Source organism: Peromyscus maniculatus, chromosome 1, assembly GCF_049852395.1.
Source record: "Peromyscus maniculatus bairdii isolate BWxNUB_F1_BW_parent chromosome 1, HU_Pman_BW_mat_3.1, whole genome shotgun sequence".
Lineage (NCBI taxonomy): Eukaryota > Metazoa > Chordata > Mammalia > Rodentia > Cricetidae > Peromyscus > Peromyscus maniculatus.
In genome coordinates this window covers 11,814,531-11,829,155 of record NC_134852.1, presented here as the reverse complement: position 1 = coordinate 11,829,155, position 14,625 = coordinate 11,814,531, and the positions used below count along the sequence as shown (strand labels likewise).

Here is a 14,625-nt window from a genome sequence, read left to right as displayed (position 1 = left end):
CACCTAAGAAAGCACTTCTGCATGTTCATATCAAATACTAATGTATTAATGAGATATGTGAAAATACCCAAGGCTACTCTTCTGCCACACAGCAGAGTTGGATATGCTGCATCTCTATGTTCCAAGCCCCATCTCATCCTTGCTTTATGTTACAGGATTCTCTTTCTCTCCATCGCTCTTTCTGATAAAACCTTCTCCTAGCTATTAGTCTGCATTGAATGTGAATGTACAGTGAAGAACTAGTCACTGGACTAAGGGCTGAGGGGAAGAACAAAGGCTCAGCTGTTCTCTCTGTAAAGCCCTGAATCAGTGGCCCTGTCCTGGGTTAAGTAAAAGAAGACCACACACCTGTATTCCTCCAGGTTCAGTTTTTCACACTCCTCAGATGATACTCACTAGCTTCTTCCTGATATTTATTCCTTTTGGCATAGCACCAAGAATGAACTAAGATGAGGAGGACAATCATCATGAAGGCCGACAGTCTTATCAGAATATACAGGAGCTTGTGATTATCTGATGGAAAATATGAATACAATAAGACACAAATCTTAGGATCTCTGTAATAGATTGCCTTACATCTATTGGTTGATGGATAGTGAATGTAATTTTTCATTAGGGCAGGAGTTTTAATGGGGAACTTACTACTATTATTCTGCTGAATCAACATAGTACTACACTGACTCTTGATGACTTTTCATCAACCCATGGTTTTGACCCATGCATTAATGCTTTTCTTAACCTCCAGCAGGGAAGCTTATATTTGCAACCCATGGTGATCAATACAGATATCCATAATTAGGAAATGTCCAGACAACAAGAGATTATGGAATGATTATATCTAAATAGGACATTTATATCACATCCACCTCTCTACAGGCTCATTGTTCTTTGTGAAAATAATGGACCAAAAATGGCTGAATGACGTTGATGATAACTACAAAGAAATAGGGCCTCCTGGACACAAGAGGGCGGTTCCATATATGAACTCACAGGAACTAGTGACAGCATTCACAAGATCAGTACAAGCTGAAGCCAGACCAAATTCCAGCATGAATGGGGTAGAGGTGGACAACATGAAGTACAACCCTAGCCAAGAATCTGTAGGCAAATGAAAGCTGCTGGGAGATGGAGAGTCAGTTTCAAAAATGTTACTAGTAACTTGACCATAGTCCGGTGGGAGGTCACACATCCATGAATATATGTGCATCACAAATTGAAGTTCATCGATAAAAAAGACAACACAGAGTTTGGTGGATAGGTCCAGGAGGAGTTGGGGGAGGGGTGAATGTCATCAAAGCACATTGTATGAAATTGCCAAAGAACTAATACAAGTAAAATATTAAAGATAAGTATCCTGAGGGCATATGGCATATGCTTATGTGTTCTATTCTTTCTCATATAATTCTCAGAATAAATTTAATATGTGCTATACATGTTAGGAATGAAGGTAAGGAGGACCCTTCAAGAATACCCTGGGCTCTGTTACTGTTTGCAGTGTAAAACGCCTTATGATTTAGCTAGAATTTTCTATGGCTTCAGAGTATAAAATCCAGGATATGCAGTCCTTAACATTCCATGAAGCACAGTGCAGGGGGAAAGTACTAATGCACTTTCTTTGCCAATCTGCAGCTTTCCTGAAACTTGTCACACTAGATAACCCCGAAAGCCCAATTTTTTATCTCTTACAGCTTCTTTTTCATGTGACTTGTGCATGAGTGCTCCATCTCATCCGTCTTATGCCACTGAACGAAAATGCCAGGACACAATGTACAGCTTATGTGTTCAGTGTCTGAATCTGAGATTCGTTTCAGTGCTCAGTTAATAAGCTCTGCAACTTTTACACCTACAACACCACTGAACCAAACATTAACTTCTTCAAAAAGGAAAAATGAAGTCAAGGCCATTTCATCACAGATAGTGTCCTTATAATATGTTCCTTTCTGCTTTCTTCCTTATTCGGGTCTGATCACCTCCTCTCCAACATGAACACAGCTAGAGTGAACAATTTTTTTTTTTTTGGTTTTTCGAGACAGGGTTTCTCTGTGTAGCTTTGCGCCTTTCCTGGAGCTCACTTGGTAGCCCAGGCTGGCCTCGAACTCACAGAGATCCGCCTGGCTCTGCCTCCCGAGTGCTGGGATTAAAGGCGTGCGCCACCAACGCCCGGCTAGAGTGAACAATTTGTTGTTATTTGGAAGGGAGTAAAATTTCTACCCCTGTTCACTTGTAGGGGGTCACAGGTGCAGAAATTAAAGACGGTTAGTCCATAGAGGTCCCATGCTGCCCCTAAATATCTTGTCATGTTGTAGAATTTGAGAATCAGAGAAGCGATGAGAAAGCTAAGACTACAGAGCTGTGTGACGGACAGACGAGACAACGTATGAATCTAAGAGATTTTGGTGCCTAAGGTTCTACAACAGAGAAGAGAAATCATTTACTCACTAGTTTTGGAGTCTGGTTCTGTAGAAGAAGGGTAGTTTCTGCATGAGTTTGCTAAAGAATGGGAACAGGAGAGGGAGATAGGTCAGTGATGCTTTCTGTCTTTTATGGAAACTTCTTTGAAGTTGGCCAGTGACCAACACCCACTTTACCCATGATTTCTGAGTCTTATGGGTTATAGGATGCCTTTGTGTAGTTTGATTAGAGGGTATTACTCTGTCCTTGGATTTCAAGTTGTGATGACTTAATAGGAGTACCATGGAGATATCGGTATGTGTGAGAGATTAGGAGGGCTGCTCCATCTCTGAGCTGGCCAAACCGTTCCAAATTCATCCCTTATGAGTCTGTCTTGACCCCTCTTTATACCTGTATGGATACACAGATGTCTCAGTGGGTCTGGCCAAACAGAATAAAGATTATTTTGGAATTTCTCTTTCTGTCATTTTGTAATCTGATATTTTTTTCTATCAAACATGAATTATCTTTTAAAATGTTTTTAATTAGGTATAATTATATTCCTTTCTCTCTTGCTTTCAACTCTGTAGTCCCACACACGTACTGTTCCTTCAAGTTTTCCCACACCTCCCCCATCCTTAAATTGATATCTTCTTTTTCTTTGATTATTGATGTTATATGTGTGTGTATATTGATACACACACACACACACACACACACACACATAAAGCTTACTGAGTCCTTTTTTGGAATATATATATACACATATACATACATATATACATACACACATAGCATACACATATGTATGTGTTTTATGTATGTGTTTGTATACATATATATATATAAATATATGTTTATATATATATATAAATATATGTTTATATATATTTATATGTTCAAAACATCTCCTAGAACTCCTCCATACCTTCCTATGAAAATTTCTCTCCCTCATCAGGAGAGTGATTCTCAGATATGGTTTCAGTTTTTCTTAGTCACAAAACTTGAGATAGATATGAGAATTTCTTACCTGTGACAGGAAGACACATGGGGTCACTTGGGGATGACCATGCACGTGAAGAGTTTCTGAAAGAGCCATAGCATCTATAGGTCCCTCCCTGGACCACAGGTCCAAGAAGGAAGTTGGACTGGAATGTCCCATTGTGGCTCTGCACTGCAGGCAGCCCCTGCCCCAGAGGCACCCCTTCTCTGGTCAGATGGAACATGTCAAACTGAATGTCAGAGACACAGGACAAAGTCATGTTCTCTCCTGACATCACCACAGGGTCTATAAGGGCTGACAGAGAAGGTTTCTTGTATAAACCTGGAAGAAAGGAGGCAGAGACATTTAGAGGGGCTGCTCCCTACCAGTGTTTATTTTCTCCTCATTTCTCTCTCCTCCTTCTTGGTTTGTGATCTCTCTCTTTCTTTGTTTCTCTCTGTTTCTCTGTCTCCCTCTGTCTCTCTATCTCTCTGTTTCTCTCACTCTCTCTGTCCCATCTTTATCTCTCCTTTATTCTATTTTCTAATCTTTTCCCCTCTCCATCTTACCTTCTACGTTATTTTGCCAGTGTCTGCCTCTATATGCATTGGTTCATACCATCTGTGTTTTTAAGTTTGTCTTCATTAACATATGTTATCTTTTTATAGCTATTGAATTCCTTATGACATTTTCTTGTATATATAATGTATTAGTGTATTTGTTTTCAAAAAACTTGAAATTAAAATATATTAAATGATTTCATGGCTTCTTTTTAAGTGCCATTCCATATATATTTCTATATGTAATGTTGATCATTTTGTGCTGTTATTCTCTTTTGTCCATGAACTTCCCCTGATTCCATTTCTTTTCCAATTGTTCTATTTTGTCCTTTCAGTTTTTCCAAATGTTTTGTCAATGAATTCTTTTAATTAGAGGCAATTGTCATTTTGTTTTAAATAGAATGCCATGTAATGGACTTCATTAAGACATCCTCATACAGTTCTTCCTGGTTCCCTCACCTGTACCAACTTTGCAGGTCCTTTCCCCATATTTCCTCTTCCATGGCATATGTATTCCATGTCTTTCCCAAGGAAAAGCCTTGTAGCATTTTTTTCAGTCACCTAGAGTGTGTGAATAATTGGAACTTGGACAGAAAACAGTTTGGAGATGTAGAAAAGAAACAGCAATTGGAGGCCTACTCAATTTCCTAAGGCTATGCTATTCTAGGATGAATAATCAGTCAACCACAAGAAAGGAAGAATGTTAATCAACACAGAAATTCTATGTCTGTTATCTGCACCAAGGTCTCAGGACTCATGAAGAGCCAGACCTACCCAACACATAAACTCAGGTCAGACACATGATATGTCTAGGTCTTCCGATAGATGTCTTATGGATATAGAAGGTAAACAAAATCTGAATTGTTGAGGCCTTTGAACACTAGTAGAAGGACATCATTGTCTCTGATTCATATGAAGCTCACTAAGTTGTCCCTTTCACTTTACTTCTAGTTATGACTTCTTTGACCTCTCTGTATCTGTGCTAGATGATATAACAAATGGTCTGTTCTTGTGTCTCCATTTTAGTTGTTTATGTCAGTAATATACTCACTGAGGTTGCTTTTCTCTACATTTCCCATACTCATCTTCATAACCCTCCAGAACTTCCAATAGATAGAATAACTGCTCTGTATCACACAGAGCTGATTAGCAGGTAATACCCTCTTACCTGTGATCTTTATGTCAACAGGGTCACTGGATTCCGACCACTCATATGGTGTGTGATTGTAAGAACCATAGCATGTGTAAATCCCAGCATGGTCAGGTGTCACAGGACCTATTGAGAAGTTGGCTTGGGATCCCCCAATATGAGATTCTGCAGAAAGCTCAAAAGAAGCCTTTATTATTTTCTTTCTATGTGAAGTCAAAATGAAGGTTTCAAACATAATCTCTGAATGACACTCCAGGGTCATCTTCTCTCCTGCTTTTACCAGGGAAGTTTGTAGGGCCAACAAGAAAGGCTTCCTATACAGTCCTAGGAATAAGGAGATTGTGAGTATGAACCTGATGCCAGTCTATGAATCCAAGAAAATCTATGTTTTTCCCCCTTAACCTGTTCTTCCTGTCAGTGTCCCACTGTCCTGTCTCTGTTTATGTTGACTTTGTACACGGACTCCTCCATCATTCTCTGGACATTTCCCAATTCTGTGACTCTAGTACCAGCACACTATTTTCCCAATGGCTTGCTGTGAGAATGTATCTGCTGATACTGTCCACCACAGTTCCTGTTGTTCCTTTCTATGTTTTGGGAATTCTGAAAACCTGGGAATGTTTATGCCATGCTCTTTCATGAGACCTTTTTAATACTATTTTGGACTAAGTATACTAATTGGCAAGATAAGGGAATTTGAGGTGAAGGTAGGTATCAGCGCAACTCTTCTGACCTTCTCTATGGTTCAAAGTTCAAAAAGCATCCCAGATCTGGCATCATAAGCATTGTTTCTTATAACAGGTTGATGTATTACCAACTGGATATTCCTGTTCTCTGCACATCCCTGCCTAGTTCTTAATTTTTCCTTGATGTAGGTTCCTTATCCAATCACTACCATAACAAATCATCACAAATGGGATTCTTAAAGAGAACACAAGTGTTATGAAGATCAGAATTCTGAAACAAGCCCAAACAGAATAAATCAGTTATCTGCAGGGATTTGTTGCTGCTGATATCACTAGGGAAGTATCCATTACTATTTTCCTTCCAGCTTTTAAAGGTCTCAAGCACTCCTTAGCTTGTGGACCCGTCCTCCACTGTCAGAATTAGCAAGAGGGCGTCTCCTTCATAATGCTTTGTTCTGCCTACAACAGAGTTTTCCTTATTTGGTATATGAGCCATTGTGGTTCTATAGAGTCAGGATAATTCAGGACATTCTCCAATTCTGCTGTCAACTTGTTAATGTCTGAATTCCATCTTCAAGCTCAATCTATCTGTGACACAACACTCCTTAACACTGCCTTTACACTCCCGAAGGCTTAGGCACAAGAAAGTGCATGTCCTTGGGTTTATGTTATGTCCACCATAGGACCCATTTCTGTGTGTTGAGAATTCCTTTATAATGCTGAGACTCTGACTAAAACTTGTTCTGAAAATTCAAGCATGAGGAGCTTTGGGGAAATGAAATTACACTCCAATTATGATCTCTGACCTGATATTATGATCTCCAAGGGGTCACTGTGTGATGACAGTTCATTAGGGTACTGATGATTGTAATTATAGCATCTGTAGGTTCCTCCAAATTCCGGTGTCACGGGACCCAAGAGAAGGTATTTGTAGAATTTTCTGTCATGGAACTGAGGCATAGGAGGTCCAAGTTCTTTGTACAGCTTGAACATGGAAGACTCCTTATGATAGTCACATCTAAGATCCACATATTGTCCCAGTGTAACAACATGGCTTGGCCAAGCAGACAATGAAGGCTTGTCATGAATTCCTGCAGGAAGATACACAGAAAAAAATGTATTGATTCCCCTTTTATTCCTGAGTGCTGAGTGTCAATGTTCACTTCTTCTTGGTCATTTATACAACCATTTTCTCTGAACTGAAGCATCCCTGTTTCAATGTGAGAGGTAGAAATGATCAGGGGATACAGGAGGTAAACAAACATCATATATATTGGAAAGCTGAAACTTGCAAGATTCATCAGCTTTTCCCAGTTCTGTAGAAACAGTAAGCTATAGGACTTGCTGAATTCTAAGTGGAGATATTTAACACCCGTTTATCTCCCTGCAAGTTGTGCAGAGAGCTCCCTGGTTTTGACTTTCTTGATAATCACCTACATTGAGGTGTGCTTTCAGTAATGCTTTTGAGTCAACCTTTGCTTCTGCTAATAATCCCTCATCCATACTGCTATTAGTAATCTCATTTAACTCATAAATTCACCTATTTAAACTTTGATGCAATCAGCTTGGTCTGTCATGGGCTTCATTTATGGGGTGAGCAGATTTTCATGTGTTGTATATTCCCAAGGATAGTCTCAAACACAATAGGGTCATTTTCATGTAATGAGTGTCCCCCAACTACCACATATCTATGGTTTATCTTTCTATGATAAGATATGTTAACTGATAATGTAGAGTAAGTGTTAAATAACAAAGTAGATCTGGTCATGAAAAATTGTAATTTAAAAATAAATTACATCAGATGCTAGAGTAAAAAGATTCATTTGTAAGATAACAGATGGGAATTGTGGTCACTAAGACAGCAGAAAAGGAATGCTCTTGATTCACCCTCACTGACTCTAGAAGTCTAACAATACTAAGATTAGAATTATATTGTGATTATTCCAGACCTCAGGGGTGAGGATGAGCTGTCCCATATGACCACAGAATTGAAAAAAATCTACAATAAAACAGAGGAAAATAGTCTTTGAACTACTCTGTCCCTTCTGTACTCTTGTACAGAGCTTCATTCACAGAGGTCAAACTGGTTCACGTTTTCACACCAAGAGTGATAAGTTAGAGGCAGACATATAGTTTCTCAACCATTTCAAGGCTTCTTGCATGTGGAACTTTGAAAGTATACAACTGCTCTGTCACTTGGATCACATGGTGATGAAAAGGATTTGGACTCATGATTGACAGCCCATGCATCTTGGTCTATGTTCTGTATTCACATGGTGGATATTCCTGAGGAAAGAGACAATAGCAAAACACTCCAGTGAAGACAGTATGGACTCCAGACCTGAGGACATCTTGCAACACTGTCCTGGAAGAGGCGATTATGTACCCAATGAGAAACTGTCCCCGATTGTAGAGAATAGTCAGTGATTTTACTGAACCAGAAGCACAGGAAACAACAATATCTGATCTTAAAAGAGAGGAAGCAAAGTAGTCAAACAACAGAAAATGACACCGGGATCATCCTGTACAGGGTTGCAACAATTTGTCCAGATCTATTCTCAGTTAGATTAATGGTAAAGGTCTATTTCCAACCAAAGACCTTCTGCATGTGCAGAGGAGGTGATTCTCTTCACTATGCAAGTGTGTTTTGTAAGAACTTAAGCGTGAAAATCAGAGAAGTCAAACCTGACAGAAAACAATGGCGAGACTTTGGAAGTAAACACAGAAGGAAGGAAGGCCTATGAAGCCCACAACAAGTAATTCACAGTAGTACTTTTACCAAAGTGATAGAATTATAACTATGAATAAATATTTGGAGCTAAGACCCACAGATGAGAGAATATGTGGCATTTTTTCTGGGTCTATGTTATCTCAGTTAAATGTTTTATAGTTGCATTTACTTTTTATGAAAATTTTATGGTTTCATTGTTAACCACATTATATCTGTGACACATTTTTATTATCCATTCATCAGCTGAAAGACATTCAGGTTGTTTCCATGTCCTAGCTATTGAAAATAGAGCAGCAAAGAACATGACATGAAATGTATCCATGACATAAGATGTCAATTCTTTTGATACATTCCAATGGCTAGGAATGATGCAAATATAGTACTCATTTATGAAAATCTCCAGAAATTAAATTTAAACAGGAAAATCCTTTATAAAATAAAAAGACATGATATAACTTAGAAAAGAAACTGTCTAGAATATTTTATAAAATTTGGAAGTTAATCATTCAACAAGCTAAAAATTTTGGCAACATCCCTCTTAAGTCAAGATCACAACTACTGAGTGGACAAAACATGTGGGTCATCTTGATGTGTAAATAGGAAAAGGGTCTTGCTGCCAAGCCCGATTCTCTGCATTCCATTGCTGTGACTCTCATGATGAAATTCAGAAGGTTGTCCTCTGACTTCCACACTTGTGGCATAGTACAATCAATCAATCAATAAATAAATGAAAAAATGTAAAAAGTTAATAGAATGTTTCCATAGTATACTTGACACAATAGGAGAATGTGTGGGCTTAGACCAGGCATTAAATAATCTGATGGGTAAATACAGAAACTAAATTAAAATTCAATCAAGAAGAATGGCAGGATTTTTTGATGCCATCACAATACCAAATTATGAGTCATAAAAATTCAAGAAAGGGTAAAGAAATATAAAGGTTTTCTTGGGTGTGTAGGGGGGTTAGAACTAGGATGAGTTTAGGTAGGGGTGAATATAATTAACACATTGTGTGAAATTCTAGAAAAATCAATAAACTATTAACAAAAAGAGAGAAATAAGAGAACTAATAAAAATAAAGTGAAAAATCATAGAGAAGAAAGTTTAGTATATTGTTGAAACTTGGAATAAAATGTACATGGTCAAGTACAAGAAGGTCAAAGGACACAAAAGAATTCCAACCCAAATAATCACAATCACAGAGCACATTATTATCACAAGAGATCCTGAAATCAGAATGATAAAAGAAGCAAAGAACACATGAGGGACTTTCAACATACCTAATGGCACACATCTGAGCAAAGATTTCTGGGCCCAAGTGTCCAGGATGATTTATTCGATGAAGTGAGTAGAAAAAAGAAAATCTGCCTATAAATGTCAGCAACTCTGTGCTTTAGAAATAGACATAATGAATTTCTGAGAAAAAGATTAGGGGATAGAGCTCATCACCACAAGCACAGGAAACTCTGTGGAGTTCTTCAAACTAAATGTAAAGGCTGCTATTGAGTTGCATGAAAACATCTTCATGTGGAAAAAGTAAAAGATTCTCACTGAAAGCAAGCCAAACTAAGAAGATGCAATAGTGTGCCAGTGGTACACAGATTCTATCTGTAGCATAGATGTGTGTAGATAAAAATAACAACTTCAATGGTTGTCAAGTGAGTCACATATTTAAAAAGTCATAAATTATTACACGAAATTTCAAAATATGTGGAGGTGGTCATTTTAGAGCATGGCAAGGGGGAAGATTATTTTAATTAAAAATATTGATTATCTGTCAAGTGTAATGGCCCACTGTTTTAATCATAGCAGTTGGGTGGCACAGGCAGGCAAATGTCTGAGTTCATGGGCAGCCTAGTGTAAAAAATGACTTCTTGTATATTTAGAGTTACAGAGAAAACCTGTCTTGAAAAACCAAAAAAAAAAAATTTAATTGATCAAAGCTGATGCCTGACTCTGCCAGGGACAGTGCCAGCGAGTATCTGGGAGAGACCTGAGAGGCTGGTTCCTTGGATCCTAACTTAGAAGTTCAGAAGACTCACCAAGGAGTCACTCACAGAAGCCACCAGTCAACACCCTGTGATATGTGCTCTCCTGTTAGAATGAAACCTATGTATTGGGATGGGTAGTATCTCAAAGTGTTAAGGATGGACCTACCTGCTTCTGTCAATGTTCTCAGGATTAGGAAGAAGCCTGCAAAGAAAAAGTCATGCTGGATGGTCCATCTCCTTCCAATAGTGTATCCATATGACCCTCCCCTTTCCTGTTGGGTCTCTGTAGAGTAGAATCAGAGTTCACTTAGTTAAGATGAACTCAGGAACCAAAATCCAGCACAGAAGTCAGTGTTTCTACTGAGGATGGTTCCAACTTCCCAGAACGACATTTCCACTCTGGTATTCAACACCCTTCATTCCCTGGAGAACTCACCAGTACACACAAGGTTTGGGAGTGGAGACAGCATGGTGTTGCTTCAGCTGACAAGAGGTAGAGCCAGAATAAAACTTACAGGATGTTGTGAGAGGCTCAAAGCATCTACCTGACCACAGCACGGAAAGCTGACCAACAGAGCACATCCGCTGTCACTCCCACGTTTATTGATTTTTTTCCACATAGAGTTTTTCTGTAGCCCTGTTTATCCTGGAACTCACTTTGTAGACCACGCTGGCTTTGAACTCAAAGTGCACCTTAATCCCATCCCAAGTGCCTGGATTAAAGGGTGCGTGTTGCCTTATGAGGCTTTGCAAATGCTCCTCGTTTACCATGGCCTTGGAGGATCACAGCTTCTTGGAATACTTCAGAGTTCAGCTCTTCAGCCACAGCATTCACCATGACTACAACTGAGTTGCATCCTGGACCAAATGCTTTTTATTTCAAATAATCAAATTTGATTATGGTACTAAAGGTTTGCATGTTGTAGCTTTTTACATCTGAGGCTGAATGTTTCCTCTGGCTTTCTGTGCATCATATTGAATGAATACTATTCATATTATAACAGCAATCCTAATGTGTCAATCAAAATAATCATCCTTGTAGTAATCCAATGTTAGGTTATAATTATTCAATTTTTTTACATGATTGTGTAGATTTTTAGAATAATAAAATTCCACTTATTTTCAAAAATCAAAGAAATAAAGCAAGTATATTTTTGTTTTAACTGAAAATTTTAAAGATGTACCATTCATATTCTTTTAAAAAATTCATTTTAAATTATGTGAATATATACATGTGTGTGTGTGAGTATGTGCATGTGAGTGCTGGTGCCTGGAAGGCCCAAAGTGGGCATTGATTGGATCCCCTGCAGCTGGAGTCTCACAGTTGTGAGCTTGGGGTGTAGGCATTGGCATATAACACTGGGTCATCTGCAAGTGCAGAGCACACTCTTCACCTCTGAGTGATCTCTACAGCCCTGTGCACCTACCATTCTTTACCCAAATGCCCAGATACATATTTATTATGCTGTGTTTTTCCACTTCATGTTTTAATGATTGAGATAGAAATTTCTGAGAATGTTTAATTTGTACAATTCTACAAATTTTTTTGCATTTTATAAACATTATTATTTTATAACCCTAGTTCTTGAGTCTACATCACTAATTCTTTAATTCAGTAGGACATATTAAATACACAATAGTGAACTGAGATAAGAAACATCAGTATTCTAATGATGTATTTTTACAAGAATCTGTCAGAGGACAATAACCTGAAAGACACTGCAAGGAAATGGGATTTTGAATCAAGGCTACACACTCTGGGAATGTACTATGTATATGTAGTATTTAATATCTCCTATATTTTATTGCATTGTTATGTTTTTTATATATTACTCTACATATTTAAACTTAAAGTTTTGTTAGTATATGTTTTCAAATAAATTATAATTCTATCATTTCTCTTGCTTTTACTCTTCTTAATCTCTCATTTATAGCTATTTTGTTCTCTTAAATACATCTTTTTTATTAAGAAATTTTCAGTGACTGATGAAAGCAGATGGAGAGCTCCACGGCCAAGTCCCAGGTGGAGCTCCAGGAGTCCAATCATCAAGAGAGAGGAAGGATTGTATGAGCAAGAGATATTAAGACCATGATTGGAAAAAGCACAGGGACAAATAGCCAAACTAGTGGAAACACATGAACTGTGAACCAATAGCTGAGGAGCCCCCATGGAACTGGATCAGGCCCTCTGGATAAGTGAGACAGTTGAATAGCTTGAACTGTTTAGGAGACCCCTAGGCAGTGGAGCCAGGACCTGTCCTTAGTGCATGAGCTGGCTTTTTGGAACCTAGGACCTATTCTGTGACACTTTGCTCAGCCTTGGTGCAGGGAGGAGTGACTGGACCTGCCTCAAATGAATCTACCAGGCTGAGCTGAATCCCCAGGGGAGACCTTGCCTTGGAGGAGGTGGGAATGGGGGGGTGAATTTGGAGGGAAATCTAGGGGGTGGGAGGAGGGAGGACAGGGGAATCCGTGGCTGATATGTAAAATTAAATTATAAAATAAAAAAGAGTTACACTTACAAAAAAAGAAATTTTCTATTCATTTTACATTCCAACCATAGATACTTCTCTTCTCCCTCCTTCTACCACCTAGCCTTCCCCCTTAAAAGACCCCACATTCGCAGCTCCTCCAAGGCAAGGCATCCCATAGGCAGTCAGCAGAGCCTGATACACTCAGTTGAAGCAGGTGCAAGCCCCACTGCACCAAGGCTGTGTAAGGTGTCCCACTACAGGTAGTGGCCTCCAAAAGGCAGTTCATGCACCAGGGATAGATCCTAATCCCACTGTCTGGGGGCTCCTTAAGCAGATCAAACTACACAACTGTCTTGCTTTTGCAGAGAGCCTAGTTCAGTCCCATGGAGGCTCCCAGCTCTTGGTTCACAGTTCATGAGTCCCCACTAGTTTGGTTTGGTTGTCTCTGTAAGTTTCCCCATCATGATCTTTTTTTTTAAAATTTATTTATTTATTTTTTATTTTACAACACCATTCAGTTCCACATAATAGCCACAGATTCCCATGCTCTCCTCTCCCCGCCACCCTTCCCCTCCCCCAGCCCACCCCCCATTCCCACCTCCTCCAGATCAAGGTCTCCCCCGAGGACTGGGATCGACCTGATAGACTCAGTCCAGGCAGGTCCAGTCCCTGCCTCCCAGACTGAGCCAAGCGTCCCTGCATAAGTCCCAGGATCCAAACAGCTAACTCATGCAACGAGCCCAGGACCTGGTACCACTGGCTAGATGCCTCCCAAACAGATCAAGCCAAATGACTGTCTCACCTATTCAGAGGGCCTGATCCAGTTGGGGGTCCCTCAGCCTTTGGTTCATAGTTCATGTGCTTCCATTCATTTGGTTATTTGTCCCTGTGCTTTATCCAACCTTGGCTTCAACAATTCTCGCTCATATAAACCCTCCTCTGCCTCACTAATTAGACTCCCAGAGCTCCACCAGGGGCCCAGCCGTGGATGTCTGCACCCAGATTCCTCAGATCACATCACCAGTGAGGCTACCTGGAAAACGGGACCCCAAGAAAGACACGGAGAAATGGATGAGATCTACATGAACAGCCTGGACATGAGTGGGACCAATGAAGGGCGACGGTCGAGGGAAAGAGAGCTGGAGATCCTAGCTGGATCAAGAAAAGAGAGGGAGAACAAGAAATAGGAGACCATGGTAAATGAAGACCACATGAGAAGGGGGGGAAGCAGAGAGCTAGGGAGGCCCACGGAGATCCACAAAGATACCCCCACAATAGACGGCTGGCAATGGTCGAGAGACGGCAGGAACTGACCTACTCTGGTGATGGGATGGCCAAACACCCTGATAGTTGTGCCATAATCCCCATCATGATCTTGATGCCCCTTGCTCATAGCATCCCTCTTCACTCTCTTTGACTGGACTTTGGGAGCTCAGTCTGGTGCTTGGCTGTGGATCTCTGCATCTGCTTCCATCTCTTAATGGATGAAGGCTCTATGATGACAGGGTATTCACCAATCTGATTACCAGGGTAGGCTAGTTGGGGCATCTTTTCTACTATTGTTAGTAGTCCAAGGTGGATCCTTGTCCATGTGGATTTTTGGGAACTTCCCTAGTTGCCAGTTTTTCCCTATCCCCACGATGTCTCCCTCTATCATGGT

The 14,625-nt window shown here is 39.8% G+C and overlaps 1 protein-coding gene across 1 annotated transcript; it reads right to left on the bottom strand.

Moving 5' to 3' along the window:
• Positions 1-364: 364 nt before the first annotated feature.
• On the bottom strand, positions 365-11,329 carry LOC143273368 (killer cell immunoglobulin-like receptor 3DL1). Its single transcript, XM_076572519.1, has 6 exons — positions 11,260-11,329; positions 6,576-6,860; positions 5,102-5,407; positions 3,422-3,715; positions 2,440-2,490; positions 365-513 (listed from the first exon to the last, which is right to left on the bottom strand). Exons 1-6 carry the CDS (start codon positions 11,327-11,329, stop codon positions 365-367), a joined length of 1,155 nt encoding a protein of 384 aa, XP_076428634.1.
• Positions 11,330-14,625: the final 3,296 nt, after the last annotated feature.